Genomic DNA, 19040 nt, shown 5'->3' on the forward strand with positions numbered 1-19040 from the left:
TTGATCGGTGCGGGGGCATTTTGACCATCTTATCCCGCTATAGCCTTTCACCCATATTAAAGTTTACAATGTTTTTATATAATTTTTGACAATAAGGGGTAGTTTACACCCCTAAAAATAATCGACGCTCTTGAGCATGTTATAGAATATAAAGTACAGGGTGACATGATCCTAATCTCAAATTTGTATGTAAATCGATGAAAGCCGAAATTATTCTTTTATGATAAGTAATTTTTTATATAGCTCCCACAAGGGTGGATTTAAGGGTTGAAATATTATGATAGTATATCTTAAAGCATAAAACAATCATTGTGGAACTAATAAGAACCAAATGTTGACAATATTAAAGTTTAACATGTTATTTTATAATTTTTTACAAGTAGTTATTTAAGGGGTAGTTTTCACCCTTAAAAATTCAAAAACGTACAATGACACAATATGGAAAATGAACTAGAGGGTGAAATAATTCAATCCCAAAATTTTTTACAAATAGATGCTGGACGAAAAAATTTCGAGATTTTGCCATTTTTTCAGTTTTATTTCCTCGACTACATTTTTTTGCCTATACGCTGTGAGCTTCGCTGGTGTCGCTCCTAGTGGCACTACTAATTCAACTTTCACCGGTAATTTTTAAATTTATTATTTAATTGTTATCGCTTAATATTTACAACGCAAAAAAGTAGTTAAATTGTAATCGATTTTAAGATTTTGCTAATCATTTTGACGTTCTATTGACAAAATATGAATTTCTTACTTGGGATACTTTCACAATTATCGTGTAGATGGCGCTAAGATTAGTAGATTAATAGATTAATAGAACATTAAAAAAACTTAAATTCAGTATTTAAAACGTAAGTATATTTAAGGTAAAAATATATACCACAGCTTTGACCAACTAATATTTTTTATAATTAATGTTTTTAATTTTAATTTTAAATTAATCACTTTGATATTTATGTCAAATTTCCGGTAAAGGTTTACAGACTTGTCACTACTGGCGCTCGCAAATTTGTAAATATCCCCTCTACGTACGAGCTCACAGCGTATAGAACAGGGGTGGCCAAGCTCCTTGATAGTCCGAGCCATTTGTCAAAATTTGAAATTTTTTGCTAGCCGCAATTAAACAATTGTCTAAAAAGTGTCAAAAAGGTCAATTTTTCCCTTACTGTTTGGATTTCGAGATTTTTAAAGTGAAATAAAATGGTTCACACCGTTGTTTGAAATATGCAAATAACTCTACAAGTAGCCTTTACTAATTCAGAATACTTCAAATATTCTACATCATCCTTACATCTGTTTCTGGGACGGCCTACTGATCTTCTATCTTCTGTCAAAAAACACTGTCTTTAACAGTCTGTCTTCCTCTGATCTACCACATGCATTGCCTATATTTATTATCTTAGCTTTTATATGTCTGATGATGTTTTCAGTACCATACACAGTCACCAATTCAACTTTGCGGCTCCTTTTCCACTTTTCTGTCATCTCTTTGAGGGACAAAATATCATTCATTAATTCATCAAATATCGTTTGAGAACTTTGCTTTCAAATACCAGCAGCTTATTTATTTCCCGCTGATGTAGAGTCAATGTTTCACTTTCATATGTAACAATTGGGGGAAGAATTGGATGTACAGTTTTAATTTATATTGTTTTTAGCAGCTAGATCTTAATAATGATAATAGGGAGCATAATGCTCTATTCCACGCAGCCATCCTTGCTGAGACCTCTTTTTATATGTCGTTGTCATCTGTGATTACCGCCTCCTAGATATTTAAACTCTTTTGCTACTTCGAAGTTGTGGTCATTAATAGTTGTTATATTCTGCCTAACTCTTCGTCTTTAATTTTTGGTTACTAGCATATATTTCGTCTTCTTCTCATTTATTTGAAGGCACAGACTACCTGTTTCTTCCTCGAGTTGTCAAAACACCTCTCTCACGTCTCTTGTAGAATTAGCGACTGCACCTATATCATCAGCAAAAGCAAACAATAGTTTTGATCCTCGATTCTTAAATCCTCCTGTCAGCCGAGATGATATTTTACTTATTACATTGAACAGCCACAGTGATAAGGGGTCTCCTTGTACAAGTACTGATGTTACACTTAATTTTTTATATTTGCTGTCAGTAATTTAAGACATTTTCCAACACAAAAATTAAAAGTAATTCAGGTACGTTTATTGAGAGCCACAAGTAATCCTTCAAAGAGCCACATGTGGCTCGCGAGGCACAGTTTGGCCACCCCTGCTATAGAACGTTCCTTGAGGATTTTAGAGAGAAATGTTTTAGCTACTTTAAAGAGTTAGTAGAGGTTGGGATATGTTTTTTCTGAGCCAATTAAGTTTTTTATATACATTCATGACAAACAGTTTAGTTAGATTGTAACATACAATTTTTTAAAACGGTCATTTCTGCTCTTAAGGCAAAAGTGTAGATATTTAAAATTTTGTCAAAATCAATTTATTTAAAGAAATTACAAAGGGATTCGAAAAAAGGTTATTGTAAGGGTTCATATTGATGCCCATCTTGATCAATGCATTTAACGTTTCGCAACAGAGAAGCAGGTTCGGCGCGAAGATTTTCAAATCCTTCTTCAATTGCAGTTCTGAGGTCGGGAAGGGTGCCTAGTCCTCTTGCAAAAACGCGGTTCTTGAGAAGGCCGCACAGGAAGAATTCACAGCGTGTCAGGTCACATGACCGTGTAGGCCACTCAACGATTCCTCATCTGCCTATCCATTCTCCAAAATGAACATTAAGGTACTCCCTTGCACATGTCACGTAGCTCGACGTCCACGTGCTCTCATGACACCGACACAACAGGGAACTTGCATACATTTTTAAATATTAAAATAATATAAAAAAAAAAGAATGTGTGTGTACTTTGTACGCACGTAAGAAGTTATACTTCTATTATAATATAATTTCAACGAAATAAATATACCTACTTAACAGTTACAATACAAAAAATTAACAATAATTACCAAAAATGAACCAAAACTTAACAATGCAAAATATTAAAAAAAAAGAAAAAAATATGAATCGTCCGGGATTTGAACCCGCAATCTCGCGATTTTATGATCTCTGGTCTAATGCTCTATCAACAAGGACATCAAGCCGTATGCACTTACCTTTCAGATATACATAATTATACATCACGGTGACAAGTGAAATATAAAAATAGATGTTTTATTATTTTACGCCCAAAGAAGACAAATCCAGAGACACAAAATTATAATAAAAAACCTTTTAAACCACCTTTTTCAAATTGCGCAAGTTTTATTATTAATATTAATGTTAATAAATGAAATATAAATATTTTGACGTTTCACAATTTGACAATTCACTTTTAACTGCAGTGCCTTAAAATTTTTAAAGCACTAGTGCCTTAAAATAGCATTTTTAACGCTCCTATGGAGTCCTAAAAATTGTAACACGTTTGTAGAAAAATATATTTAAAAACACTAATATTCTTTCCACACATTTTCTGGACTGATACATACATAAATTAAAACATTTTGAAGTATAACTTCAAAAATATAATATGAAAATTATTTCAAAAGGCAGTATAACTATTAACTAACCTTTGTTCTTTTTCTTCCCACAAATTTTAAAACGCAACAACCATACATAAACAAACCGTCAACCGTCCAAACCACAACTGCGCTACAGCTGCCATATTGGATAATTTTTGACATGTCATTTGAACATCCAATCAGAACAAAGTTATAATGCGCATGCGCCGGGATCGTAGGTTTTAACATATAAAAATTCACCCTCCTATCGCGCGTAAAGAAGTATAACTTCAAAAACATAAGGTAACATGATCTTAAAACGCTTGCATGTAAAAAAAAACAAATATTTTTAAGCCATACGCTTATTACGAGGCTTTGAAAATGCTATAAAATTCAAATTTCTCAGGAAGCGCTTGAACGTCCTTTTATTGGTCTGACGTCACGGACCACAACCGGGCTACGAGTTGAGCCCGGTTAAAAACGCGATTATAGTTACGGGAATTGTAAGTAACATTTTAATCGTATTTAATTGAAAATTACCAGATATTATTTGTATTCTTGCATAGTTCTACAATCAGTTTATTTAGTTTTAGTTTCAAAGTGAAATTTATAAATATTAAAAATTGCTACCTTCTAAAGTGCTTAAAACGCATAAGTAGATACTATTACTCACGAGGGTTTTTCAAAAGAAAGCGATTAGGCTATTCTGGGGATTGTATAGTACAATACATTTTAATCGTCTTTAATTGAAATGCTAAGGGTAAGTTTGATTTAACTGGACCAACTTAGGTATAAAAATACAAGATCTTAAATACTTACTATATAATTAATGGAACAGATTTTGCAAATATTCTCGAAGCATTGCTTTCGACTATGCCGAAATCTTCTCAAAGAGACATAAATGTGTATCCTGTTCTTTTTTTAGAGTTAAAAATAGATGCATTGTTTGTAATTTCCAATATATTTCCACTAATTGAAACGTATTTCATTACAAGATAAAGAATCACTTTCATTGTACCAATAGTCATCGCTAACACTATATTCACAATTATCTTCAAATACAGAACGTCCTGATTCACTTTTTGTATCTTCAAATAATGTTTGCAAGTATATTATAGGTCAAGTTCCTGCATCCTTATTATATATTTTCAATGGCCACAACCCGACTGTAACACTTCTGTGAAATTTACACTGAATAGCTTTACTTCTGATTTTGATGTGAGTCTGTGTTGATGCATTATTCAGTTTTTGAGGTAAAGCTGATTGGTTTAATTCAGGTCCTGCTTGAACTAACTTGGTGAAACTAGGATCACACTGTCTCTTATCATCATTATCCTCTAGAACAGACTTAGATGTAGAAGCGGCATCTTTAATAAGCTGTCGTTTAACCCTTTTAAGGGCTGCTTTCCTCATGGGCTCAGAAAAAGTTCGCTTTCTATCTGGTTAACAATCAAATATGTGCAGGATAACACCTGACTTAATAATTTTGGGACCACCCATAATCTTGAATTGGCTGCGGCTGGGAGCCGCAGCCAAAAACACCATTCTGAACTTGATTAACCTAACATGGAATTCAAGAGTCCCAAGTCAATGGAGGAAGAGCGAGGTCATACCCACCCTAAAGAAACAAAAAGACCCGAGCCTGACTGATAGCTACCGGCCAATATCCCTCACAAGCTCCTTATGCAAAGTAGCCGAAAAAATGGTTCTGGACAGACTGAACCGAGCCATAACCCATCTTGAACTGATTGACGACGCACAAGCTGGCTTCAGGAAACACAGGAACACATGGACCATGTAGTCGAGTTTGCTCAAAAAGTCAAGAATGCTTTCCACCGTAAGATGTCAACAGTTGCAGTGCTAGTAGACCTCAAAGCTGCATACGACACAGTATGGAGAGGTTTGCTATTACACATGATAGCGAAGTCTGGAATAGACGGTAAACTGTTCAATTGGATAAAATCTTTTCTCGGGGAAAGGTATCAGAGAGTCAAATTTCACAACCATTGTTCCAAATTCAGACTACAAAGACAAGGGCTGCCACAAGGAGCTGTCATCAGCTGTCAATTGTTCAACCTAATGATAAACGATGTGCTCGCAATGATTAGAAAGACACCTGGTGTTGAAGCCCTCCTGTATGCCGATGACCTCCTAATATGGGCATCAAGTAGCAGTCTGAAAGCGCTCGAGGGAGTAATGAACCAGGCTCTCAAAAATCTAGAAAAATAGGCGGATAAAAACTGCCTAACTGTCAGTACAACCAAAACCGTATATCAAGTACTTACCCTTTCAACAAAGCAGACTGCTGTCAAGCTGACATACAAAGGAGTCGACCTGGAAAGAGAGGATGTAACAAAATACCTGGGGGTGTACATAGATAAGAAAATGACGTGGAAACCTCAAATCGACGACATTGCAGAGAAAGCCACAAACAGATGTCGACTGCTCAAACGTCTCACAGCAACAAAATGGGGCGCCACGCAAGATGTCTTGGTAGCAACATACAAAACTTATGTCCGGCCGATACTAGAATATGGGAGTGAAGCTACAATAACTGCGAGTACAAACACCACCTCCAAGCTTGAAGTCGCCCAGAACACTGCCCTTCGCGTCATCACCGGTGCTCCAAAATCAACACCGATTACATCAATGGAAGCCCAGACCGGTATTGAACCAATACAATGCCGCAGAGAGCAACACGCGTTAACCTTCTGGGAAAGGCAAAGACGAATACTTCCACAAAAATGGGACGAATATAGACAAGCAGCCTCACGTCTTAAAACACAAACCTCTCCGCTTACAGTAGCAAATCAAATCATGGAAAAATACCACATTGACCTGTCGAAAGCCGCCCCCTTCCCAGCGCAAACTACACTCGCCCGCTGTCTACCAAACACAGAATTGCATCTTGAAAACCATAACGACCCGAAGCACTTATCGTCAGACATTGTCCTAAGGAAAGCCACCCTAGAGACGATACACACCAATTACCCAGCGCATGAGTGGCTCCACATCTACTGCGATGGCTCATCGATGCCGGACTCGGGAAGAACAGGAGCAGGATATGTCTCAACGTTCTCCAAAGGCTCCATAGCTGTGGGTGCCCCTCTCACCAACTATGATGGCGAAATTGCTGCTATACACGAAGCCGCTAAAAGTCTCGAGAATCTCCAACACCCCCAAAAAGTTGCCTTCTTCATCGACTGCCAAGCCGCAATCCTCGCCCTGTCGACAAATCGATATACCGACTGTGCACAAACAATATCTTGCCGCGTCGAACTATCGAACTTGCTGGAAAAAGGGTGGCTGATTACTTTACAATGGATCCCTAGTCATGTCGGTGTTGAAGGGAATGAAGCGGCGGATGAACTTGCAAAAGAAGGCACTACTCTTCCACAACCCCCTAGCTTCCAATCGTACACATCAGCAAAGTCCACCATTAAAAGAGGAATCAAAGCGAAGATAAAAGACCAGCAAATACAAGCCGGTGCTGGAAAATCTTGGGCCCACCTAATAGAGTCACCAATCCCTCACAACTTGCCGAGACCCATCAGCGTAGTCGCGTTCAGAACAACTACGGGGCATGACTACCTGGCCTCCCATCTATATCGCATCGGCGTCCGTGAAAATGACAACTGTCCACTATGTAATCAGCCCCAGATGGATGCTGCTTACCTCCCAGAGTGCCCAGCCCTGATAACAGACCCAGCCGAGGAGGATGAAGATCGCCTACGAGAAACGGCTCGTCTATACTGGTCAGCGCGCCGCCAAATGGCTAACATGCCAAGGGTGGGCGTTGGCTAGTAAGTAAGTAAGTAAGTATAATCTTGAATTTATATACGATACCTTATATTTATAAACGACAACTACCTAATATTTTTCTTGAAATAGAAAATGTCTTATTAGTATTAGGTACTTAATTAGATAAATACTCACATCGAAATGATCCTCACAGACATAAAGACCTTTGTTACTTTGTGAAATATCCTTTTTATCTCTCCTGCATGCCTTTAGCCAGTTCAATCGACGTTTTTGGTTCTACAGGTAGAGTAAAAAATATTTGTTGGATGTTCTGACAGTTGTGTTTTGGAATTCCGGTACTATATAGTACTCATATTGCGCAGATTTGTTTTCCATTTTGATAAAGTCTTCACAAGTTTTCCACTAAATACAATAATATAAACACCGAGCAAACAAGACAGTTATTCGACATGCACAACTAGCAATGGCAAAATGCATCCAATGCAATAGCTCGCCGAACGGGCGAACGAGAACACAGTGGTTGGTGACATCAGACCCCAGCTCGCGCTTTTGAAGTTGTTTGAAATGGAAATTTTGGGTGCGGAAATATTATCAGTTGTTGTACGTACACTATTCATTGTTAAGACGTACTATTTTGAATATAACATTTTTAAACAATAAATAACAAATTATAATAAAATACCTACTGTCTGAAGCACGAACATGCTTCGTTTTAATCCTTTTCGACAGCTTTGCCAGACCTATGAGCGTTGCCGAAATTATGCCGATTTTTCGAGAGCGTTGCCTGACTAATGCCGAACCCCGTATTATAGTACATAAAATATCAGACAATTTGTCATATATATGTCATAGGGCGAATAGCAATAAGACAGAAGAAGCAGAGGTAACCTGCGTCCCAGTGAAGAATTTTATAGAAAATAGTGCACATACACTGACTGAAAGACTTATGTTTAGCTCGTAAGTACTTATTGTAGTTGTAGTAGGTATTTCGTTTTCTCTCGATCAACACGAGTGTTGCATCCACCCATTGTGTTTATGTATGTTTTGTTCTCTTTCTCTTAGGTTTGTTTTATGCTCTATTTGTATATATCTATTGTCAATAAATAGTTAGTATTCAACGTAAAAGCTCCTTTGAACCGTATTGTCCAGGGTAAAAAGGTGTTTTCCATGTCACTTCAACAGCCAGGCGTTTTTTTTTGACAGGTAATACCTATACGCTGTGAGCTCGTACGTAGAGGGGATATTTATAAATTCGCGAGCGCCAGTAGTGATAAGTCTGTAAACGTTTACTGGAAATTTGACATAAATGTCAAAGTGATTAATTTAAAATTAAAATTAAAAACATTAATTATAAAAAATATTAGTTGGTCAAAGCTGTGGTATATATTTTTACCTTAACTATACTTACGTTTTAAATACTGAATTTAAGGTTTTTTAATGTTCCGTAATATGTAATTAAAAATTAATCTATTAATCTTAGCGCCATCTACACGATAATTGTGAAAGTATCCGAAGTAAGAAATTAATATTTCATCAATAGAACGTCAAAATGATAAGCAAAATCTTTAAAAAATAGATAACAATTTAATTACTTTTTTGCGTTGTAAATATTAAGCGATAACAATTAAATAATAAATTTAAAAATTACCGGTGAAAGTTGCATTAGTAATCCGCTAGGAGCGACACCAGCGAAGCTCAGAGCGTATACGAACAAATTGTAACTACTTCCTGCATCAATTTTTATTTATAAACAATTTAGTGTAAAAAACGGCATTTTTTCCTTTGTTTTCAAATCAATGGAAAACAGTAAAACTTATGGATTTTTAGTACAAACATCTTCGAGAGCATGGAAAAAGTTTTAAAATGGCGTATTACACAGTTTGATATACTCATTTGTTGTTAATATAATTACGAAAAAAGGTCGAAATTGCAAAAAAAATAATTTTGTAATAACTATTGTAAAAAATTAGTGTACAGTTTTAAAATTTTGTCAAAATAAGGGTTCTTTGGTGTTTAATATGTGACAAGAATTTCAAAGCGATTCATTCAATTGTTTAAATTTTATTCAAATTGTTTATCCAGAGAGCTTTTTTTGCAATAACGTAAGTCAGAAAAAATTATGCTAAAACCATTCTACAGGTGTCAAAAGACAGATCATGAGCTAAATTTTCAAATCAGTTTAAAAAAAGTGAATAAAAAATGCATGCATGAAATAGTTATTTTCCTAACTAGTGCGGAAAGTGATACTTTCACGCACGAGACTGCCGTTGACCCGAACGACGCGATAGCGGAGTTCGGGCAAGTAGTCGAGTGCGGGGAAGACACTTTCCGCATAAGTTAAGCGCTGGTTTCCTCGAAAGCGGTACCGACAAACTGCGACCGTAGCACTGCGATGAATTACGTCATATTACGGTGAAAAATTCAAGGTTCTTCACTGCGGCAATGGAATGTGCAAGCTCAGCAAGCGGTGGCTTCCAACGCATCCTTGGAAACCACCGCTATTATTTTGCATAGTACAGTTTTTTATGACGTCATTCATCGCAGTGTTACGGTCGCAGTTTGTCGGCACCGCTTTCGAAGAAACCAGCGCTTTAGGAACAATATTTTTGTAGTGCCTCACGTTTGGAAAAAAATCACAAAAAATTTACTTTCACGCACGCCGTGCTGGAATGTGCAACTTTCGGAAACGAAATGCGTTCGTGAAAGTGGCTCTTTTAGCACGGCCGTAGAAAAAATAATTATGCAAAAGTATCGTCAATTTTTCAATATCTATAAGCTTTTTATTTTTTTATATAATAAATTATATATATTTATTACAATTTTTTGTCAATTATTATTACTTGACAGTTGTGCCCCTAAAACACGGTAAAAATAGTTATTTATAATATAAGTGTTAAAAGTAGGTACACGTTTAAGACACGCATGTGAAAGTTTGCAAAATGAGCGAAGCGAATTCTGCAATTCACATGAGTGCCTTAAAAATGTACTTTTTAACACGTACATCATACAATTTTTTTTACAAACGTCTTATATATCAACAATTATAATTTATTCATTCTCAATTACAGGACAAAATCTACAAAAACTTTTACTTGAACTTGACTGACATTCCATTTTTATATTTTTCTTGACATAAAATCAAAACTGCCTAGACTGTCAATACGTAAATCATAACAACTATAGAATAACATCTTACTTTTATTGTTGTATATTCTAACAAATTTTAATAGTTCTTTTTCTACAAACGTATTAAAATGCAATAATACAGTTTAAATTAAATTTTAAAAAACCTTTTAAACCACCTTTTTCAAATTGCGCAAGTTGTACTATTAATATTAATGTTAATAAATGAAATATAAATATTTTGACGTTTCACAATTTGACAATTTACTGTTAACTGCAGTGCCTTAAAAATTTTAAAGCACTAGTGCTTTAAAGTAGCATTAGTGCTTTAACGCTCCTATGGAGTGCTAAAAATTGCATTTATCGACTCCATGTCATATTAGGTATATGTTTTTAGTTTGTGAAAACTCTCATTATAGAAAGCAGTGCGTGAAGGGTTTAAAGTGTGCGTGAAGTAACAATGTATTTTAAATCGGATTTACTTTTTCGCACACTTTCAATGGGTTTTTTGGCACACTTTCATGTAATCAAATATCCTTAACTTTCGCGTTGTCATGGTGATGAAAATATGAGCAATGACTTACAACAAAATTTTTGACAGTTTTGTAGTTTGAAAAAAGTTAGGATTTTTAAATGTCAAAGTTCAAAAAATTATAGAATAGAAATGAATTCCAGTGACGAAGAGTTACAGTTTTTTTATTTGTTTATCGTAGATAAAATATTGTATGAAACTGTGCGTGAAGTACTTTTTGCGAACTTACGCGATGTATAGCACTCGTTCCGTTGTCGCTCCTACTCTCAAAGTCGCTTGCGTTCGCAAAAAACATACTTCACGAACTGTTTCATAAATAAATATTTTAACACGGTTGTGGAAAAAATAGATTTTTGTGAAAAAACTTATTCAAAAAGTTTATGAGGAAAAATTGACGATACTTTTGCATAATTTTTTATTACTAATAAATGTATTTTTTATTCACTATTTTTTAACCAATTTGAAAGTTTAGCTCAGGATCTTTCATTTGACACCTCTAGAATGGTTCTAAAATTAATTTTTTCTGACTTACGTTATTGCAAAAAAGCTGTCTGTCAAAAAACAATTTAAATAAAATTTAAACAGTTGAATGAATCGCTCTGAATTTTTTATCACATAAAGCGCTAAATGAAGGTGGCTAAATTTTTTTAGGCGCTAAAGAACCCCATTTGACAAAAAATTCAAAGCTCTTTACTAATTTTTACAATAGTTATCGCGAAAATAATTTCTTTGCAATTTCGAGCTTTTTTCGCAATTATATTAACAATAAATGAGTATATCAAACTTTGTAATACGTCATTTTAAAGCTTTTTCCATGCTCTCGAAGATGTTTGCACTAAAAAAAAATTAATTAAGTATTTTCTATGGGAAATAAGCCACAATTTTACTAAAAATGAATGTATTAACGTTTCGAAGCCCAAATCGGGTTTCGCTGTCAAAATACAAAATACTATTAAAATAAACAAAAATGTTGTTGCTAAGTAAAAAAATTCTTCTAATACTTTATTTAATCTGACTCATTTATATTGGCAATTCAGACGTATATTATACATTTTAAAGTAGAATACTTTAAAATGATATCGCGAATATTTATGAGTGGCGTTCCTGATTTTCGAAACCCGATTTGGGCTTCGAAACGTTAATACATTCATTTTTTAGTAAAATTGTGGCTTATTTCCCATAGAAAATACTTAATTATAAAAATGCCACAAGAAAATAGCTTCAGAACAACATTAACAAAAATTAAGTTTAATTTTTTTGATTAATTAAAAAAAAAGGAAGAATGCTGTCTTCTGACACTAAATTGTTTATAAATAAAAATGGCCGCCAGATCCTACGCAGGAAATAGTTACAATTTGTTCTTTTAGGTATTACCTGTCAAAAAGGCTTGAGTAGCCTGGCTGTTGAAGTGTCACGAACATGGTATATTTTTGCCTTATTACCCTGGCCTAATAGTCTTTAAGCCCCCTCTCCCCTTTATTATAGGTAATAACTTCAGATTTTGTTCACAACCAGCGTCCTATAGTCATACAGTCTCTCTCTTCGTTAAGACGTTCTATAGATGCGTCCTATGGTTATGTTGTGATATTATTATCTGAACACCCATAAAATTTATTTATTAAATAATTTAATTTTGTTATACTTACCAGGTATTACACAGTATAATATTAACATAAATTGAACGAACGATATTATTAATTGGGTCGATACGTCAGCCTCAAAAGGTAGCCACACAGGAAACATTGTTAAGCAATTAATATGCAAACCTTTCTCTTCAGCTAGCTTCAGACAACTTCTACTTCCATAAAGAGCTGCAGTTTCATATAGAAATACACATTGAAAAAAAAATATGGTTGCTACAATCGCCAGTCGATTACAGAATTTAATTGTCTCATCGATTTTAGGCGGTTTACCAAACATTTCATAATCTGTAAGCAATCGTAGAGTTTTTAACCATTCCTTTGAGTATATAGGATATGCCAAGCATATAGTAAGTATTCCTGCTGCAGAGACTATAATGGGTAAATGCTCGCTAATATCTACGTCAAGTTTTTCTAAAAAAGAAAAAGATAAAACTATTGAATTGAAAAAATATAGGTATCTGCAAAATATTAGTTACAACCAAATTAGTTATTACCTCTAATTTAATGTGGTTCTAATCATAGATAACGTAGATATTTACTGAATCCCTTCTAGCCTGTACTTTAACCATTTGGAGAAACTGATATGTTAGTCCAGGGCCCATCTGTTTTGAGATGGACGTTGAGAGGCGACTCAAATTTTTTTGCAAAAAATGCTTGAAAATAACTCAAATAATAATATTTGAGTTATCCTCCCTCTCAAAAAGGTCCGGAACATTGTTTAAATAATTAAAATGTCAAAAAATGAAGGAAAAATTCGATTTTTTTCTTCGTTTTTTGATTATAACTTTAAAAGTATTCATTTCCCAGAAAAGATGTACTGACATAAAAGTTGCGTAATTAAATTTCCTACAATATAGAATAGTTAAAAGTTGAAAAAATAGTCACCCTTGTTGCAAAATAGCAATAATTGCGAAAAAAACCATACAAAAACAAGTATTCGCATTTTACGTTTTTCAACCATTTATGCTGCACTTGTGACCTTCATATTTGACCCAGAAAAACTTTATAATACAGTAAAACAATACTGTAAATTTCATTAAGATTGGTTTAATAGATTTTGCAAAATAAATTTTGCAATCCAGCTTTCGCAAAAACAATTCATTTTTTCAAAATGTTACAGGACTAAAAATAAAGCAGATAGCAAGTTGAAACTTTTTTTGCGTATAGAAGTGTACTGTATCTTTCATTTGCAATTTGCAAAATTAAAATCGATTAACTACCACGGCGTCAGGAATTTTTTTAAATAAACATTAATTATTGGTGCTACGCGCAGGACAGCGGTGTTCGATTCACATGAAGTTGATTTCCACCAAAATTTCTTCCAATCTTCATCTAATATATTATTTTCTTACTCTATATTTTGTTGTATTTTAATATTTTAATTCCACAAAAATCAAACTAATTTTATTATTGTTTGTGAAATATTGTTTAAACAATTGTATATGTTTAAAAATAATTAACTTTTATTCTCAAGTTAAAATATATGAACAATGAAAGTTTTTGCTAAAAAAGTGTTATTTCAAAGGATAGAGTATGTGTTTTTATTTTGCAATAAACAAATTTATTTATTTATATCGAAATGTAATAAAAATTAAAATGTATCAATAATTATCAAAGGTAATTGGAATGCCCAATGAGAGCAAATTATCCGGTGTCCTGCGCGCAACACCAATAATTAATATTTATTTAAAAAAATTCCTGACGCCGTGGTGGTTAATCGATTTTAGTTTTGCAAATTGCAAATGAAAGGTACAGTACATTTCTATAAGCAAAAAAAAATTCAACTTGCTATCTGCTTTATTTTCAGTCCTGTAACAGTTTGAAAAAATGAATTTTTTTGCGAAAGCTGGATTGCAAAATTTATTTTGCAAAATCTATTAAACCGATCTTAATGAAATTTACAGTATTGTTTAACTGTATCATATAGTTTTTCTGGGTGAAATTTTAAGATAGAGTGTGTGTTTTTATTTTGCAATAAACAAATTTATTTATTTATATCGAAATGTAATAAAAATTAAAATGTATCAATAATTATCAAAGGTCATTGGAATGCCCAATCAGAGCAGACTATCCGGTGTCCTGCGCGCAACACCAATAATTAATGTTTATTTAAAAAAATTCCTGACGCCGTGGTGGTTAATCGATTTTAGTTTTGCAAATTGTAAATGAAAGGTACGGTACACTTCTATAAGCAAAAAAAAATTCAACTTGCTATCTGCTTTATTTTCAGTCCTGTAACAGTTTGAAAAAATGAATTTTTTTTGCGAAAGCTGGATTGCAAAATTTATTTTGCAAAATCTATTGAACCGATCTTAATGAAATTTACAGTATTGTTTAACTGTATCATATAGTTTTTTTGGGTGAAATTTTAAGGTCCTAAGTTTGGCATAAATGGTTGAAAAACGGAAAATGCGAATACTTGTTTTTGTATAGTTTTTTCCCAATTATTGCTATTTTGCAACAAGGGTGACTAAGTTTTAAATTTTCAACCAACTCTATATTGTAGAAAATTTAATTACACAACTTTTATGTCAATACATTTTTTCTCGGAAATGAATACTCTTAAAGTTATAATCAAAAAACCAAGAAAAAAATCGAATTTTTCCTTCATTTTTTGACATTTTGATTATTTAAATAATGTTCCGGACCTTTTTGAGAGGGAGGATAACTCAAATATTATTATTTGAGTTATTTTCAAGCAATTTCTGCAAAAAAATTTGAGTCACCTCTCAACGTCCAAATGTACTAATATTTTTACAGATGCGCCCTGGTCTATGTAGCGATACTCTCAAATCGGTTACACCAAATGGTACCTTAATAAGTTTGTCATAGGAGTACTTATGATTGAAAAGAGTTTATTTGTGCATTGACATCGAAAACGGCGTGACATATTTTAGCTATAAATCAAATGATATTTAATTTTCACGCTTATTTTACTTCTAAAAAGCCCAAACAAGGCCCTTTGCCACCATTCCAAATCGTTCATAAACGTATTTGTGGACGTATTGTGTATTACTGAGACAAAATTCAAGTCAGTTTTGAAAAACAGAAATAGTGTATATGGTGAAGTAAAGGTCGCAAACAGTTTGGGTTTAGGTTCAAAATGGAAGACAATAGAAAATCCTTGGTGAATAAGTCTTTGTCCTTCACAAAATGATCTTTTGAAGAGTTTTCGAGAAACTACATTTTTTTTATTAACATCCAAGATTTTTTACAATCTGTTTTACACACACATTAGCTTTTTTACCGGTGAGATGCGCATATACACTGATAAGCGAGCACGAAAACTAAAATGAATTTAAAAACTATAATGATTTTAAAAATATTACGGTTCATTTGTTGATTTAGACTACACGTGAATTTTTGCTATAGGTGGAATAAAACGGATTTGACAGGACGAGAATATAAAATCTACAAAGCACACCGATACTGAGGGAAAGTCATATTGTATTGCATGCAGGTAGAAAACATGGTTTTATTGATGGAGCGGATTTTGTGGTCTTGTTAAAATCAAAATCGGCTGATCACCACGATAATATGAGTATGAAGATGCTTGTGAAATGGGTAGAAGAAAAACTGCTTCCAAGTTCACATGAAAGATCTGTTATATGTTTAGATAATGCCCCATATCATTCGGAATTTTAAATAAGCAACCAACAAATTTCTCAAGAGTTTATAAAATAAAAGACTGGCTAACGACTGAAAATATTTCATTAGTTCATTATACCTAGATTTGAACATAATGTGTAAGACCCCTTACGACTGTGAAATAAATCGCATTGAACATATTTGGGGAATATATGCAAAACTTACTTAGATAACTACATACATACATAGATTCGAAGTAACGGTTACAGTGATGCAGCAGCTTTGAAAAAATGGCAAGAAGCATTGAATACTGCTACTCCTGCAATATGGTATATAAAAACTGTGCGGAAACGCGAAAAGTTAATAGCAGAATGCTGGATGCGTAAAGATCGCATCGAAGTAATTCACCTAGTTATAATTTACAATCCACATGAAGATACTGGTGACGGGCGACTACGAACTCCCCCACGCTACCTAGATTTTAATGGGGTCTAGGACGTTTCATCGCCGCCGTTTCGATGCCGCGATACAGTTTTATTGTAGGATTAAAAGCGACTACGAACTGCCTCACGCTACCTAGGTCCTTAGATAATATTTTTGTGAACATATATAGTTTTATTTTACTTTATTGTATTCAAAAAGGAACCCAATTCCCAAAGCATGAGCGAAAATTTTAAATGATTAAATAATGAAAATATAACAATATAATCGAATAAAGTTTATTTATAAATCTTCATTAACTTATATTATACAATAAAAAAACTACCGTTAAACAATAACAATGCTTAATTCTAATGTCTGATTAGTGATTAAAATAACTAAGAGTGAACACTATATTTTAGATTTTAAAAGTTAGCTGGATAATAATTGCAAACTGACTTATAGGCCAGGAACCGAAGCTTTTCACCTCGCAATTTTTACAGAATGCATCGATTTGCTTGCAAATTTGCGAATAAGTAGTGGATAGCCCAAGGATCAAAATCTATATGATGCCAAAAGGCGCTTTTACCATGGGGGTGGTTGACACCCCATCTCGGGGGTGGAAACTTTTTATTATATTTTGACCGCAAAAGTTGATAAAAACATTCGTTCTAAGCTAAAAATGTTCCATCCATTTTTTTGATAAAATTAATAATTTTCGATTTATTCGCTATCGAAAGTATTAGTTTTATATAGTAAAATCAATGCTTTTCGATAATACAGTGGAACCCCGATAAGTCGGCCCCCGATAACCCGGAAGTCCGGCTAACCCGGACCGATTTTCATCAGATAAACATTTTGATTTTCAATATTTTGTATTTTTCAATTTAATTGTGGCTTATTTCCAATCAAAATAGTTAATTATCAGGCAATCCTTTCAACAATAAAAGTGTATGTAATATAATATTTGAGAGATAATGTGTCTAGACTCTCTGTGTCGTGTACTTATGTGTGTAATTTGAACACGAGATTAAAAATTACTCATAGTACACGCCGCAGAAACAACAGCCAGCTGTCTGTAGTATCTATTCCTTTTTATTTCAAACTGTCAGCATTGTTTAGGAAAGACTATTTAAAAAATTCTTTTATAAACAATGGTCTTTAGTATTGTGTGTCTTGTATTGTTTGGGTTTGGTGTTTTTTTTAGAATTGTAATGAGTAGGTAATATGTACTGTGCATATTTATAAAAATATTTCATGTTATTTCAATTCTAACGGAGTTTATCTGTAAGTATACCGTATTTTATTAATTTTTACCATATTCTCCGGCTATCTCGGATTTTCGATAACCCGGATCGGTCGTGGTCCCGATTAATCCGAGTTATCGAGGTTCCACTGTACTCATTTACGATTCACTTAATTTTTGCCGTAGAAACATTTTCTTCAAACCAGGTTCTTGGGAATTAAAGAACCTACAATTTCATATTTAAACATTTTTTCGTATCTTTCATGCTAATCATTCTATTCCGAAGAAAATGGCATTTTTTAACAAACTACAAAAATTCGTTATTCGCTTTTAACTCCAGTTTTTTAAAAACTAATCATTCTAATTCTCATAAGTCAAACTTCTAAAATTATTAATAATACATAAATAAAGAAGAATGAATAAGGCCAATGACTAAAAATACCGCCGACTTACATTATTATGCTTCCAATTGGATTTTCCTTTTTTTTTTTCAAAAAAATATATTGATTTTTTAAACGTAACTGTTTTATTTGTAATCTTAGAAAGTTTGATAAAAAAGAATTTTGTAGGTTTTCACAAGATCTATAAGCCTATTAATAGTAAATATTTTTAAAATCCTCAGTCGCAAAAAGAGGTGACTTTGAAAGGGATGGTAAAGGTGGTTTTTGCATGTTATTACACGTTTTAATTGTCAATAGCTAACTCTATTTTTGGCGTAGAAAAATTTTTTGCAAACCAGGTTCTTGGGAATTAAATGCGCCAGAATTCCATATTTAAAAATTTTTTCCTACCTCTGATGATAATCTTTCTATTCAGACGAAAAAGCCATTTATTTCCAGACTACAAAAATTAGTTATTTGCTTTTAACTCCATTTTTTTTAAAACTAATAATTCTAAGCTGGCCAAACTTCTAGAACCTATTATTAATACATAAATAAAGAAGACCAAATAAGGTCAATGACTAATTTTAATTGGGGTGGTGATTAGGAGGTTGCTTCCAATCACTTTTTCGCTGAAAAAAATATGGACTGACATTAGTGATGAGCGAGACTGGTCTTGGTCTTGCGGTCTTGGTCTTCGTCTTGCAGCAAGACCAAGACCAAGACCAAGACAGCCTTTTGGTTGCAAGACCAAGACCAAGACCAAGCTTGCAAGAATAAGACCAAGACCAAGACCGAAGCTTGCAAGACCACGCAAGACCAAGACCAACCTGC

The 19040-nt window shown here is 33.6% G+C and overlaps 1 protein-coding gene across 1 annotated transcript in view; it reads right to left on the bottom strand.

The window, feature by feature from the left end:
• The window catches only part of LOC114337614 (uncharacterized), a 138811-nt gene that overhangs the window by 80681 nt on the left and 39090 nt on the right, over positions 1 to 19040 (bottom strand). The window contains exon 2 of the mRNA XM_050657974.1: positions 12576 to 12983. Coding sequence (XP_050513931.1) covers positions 12576 to 12849 — 274 coding nt within the window. The 5' untranslated portion in view covers positions 12850 to 12983. The remainder of the gene's footprint in view (positions 1 to 12575; positions 12984 to 19040) is intronic.

Source organism: Diabrotica virgifera, chromosome 8, assembly GCF_917563875.1.
Source record: "Diabrotica virgifera virgifera chromosome 8, PGI_DIABVI_V3a".
In the NCBI taxonomy this organism is placed as follows: Eukaryota; Metazoa; Arthropoda; class Insecta; order Coleoptera; family Chrysomelidae; genus Diabrotica; species Diabrotica virgifera.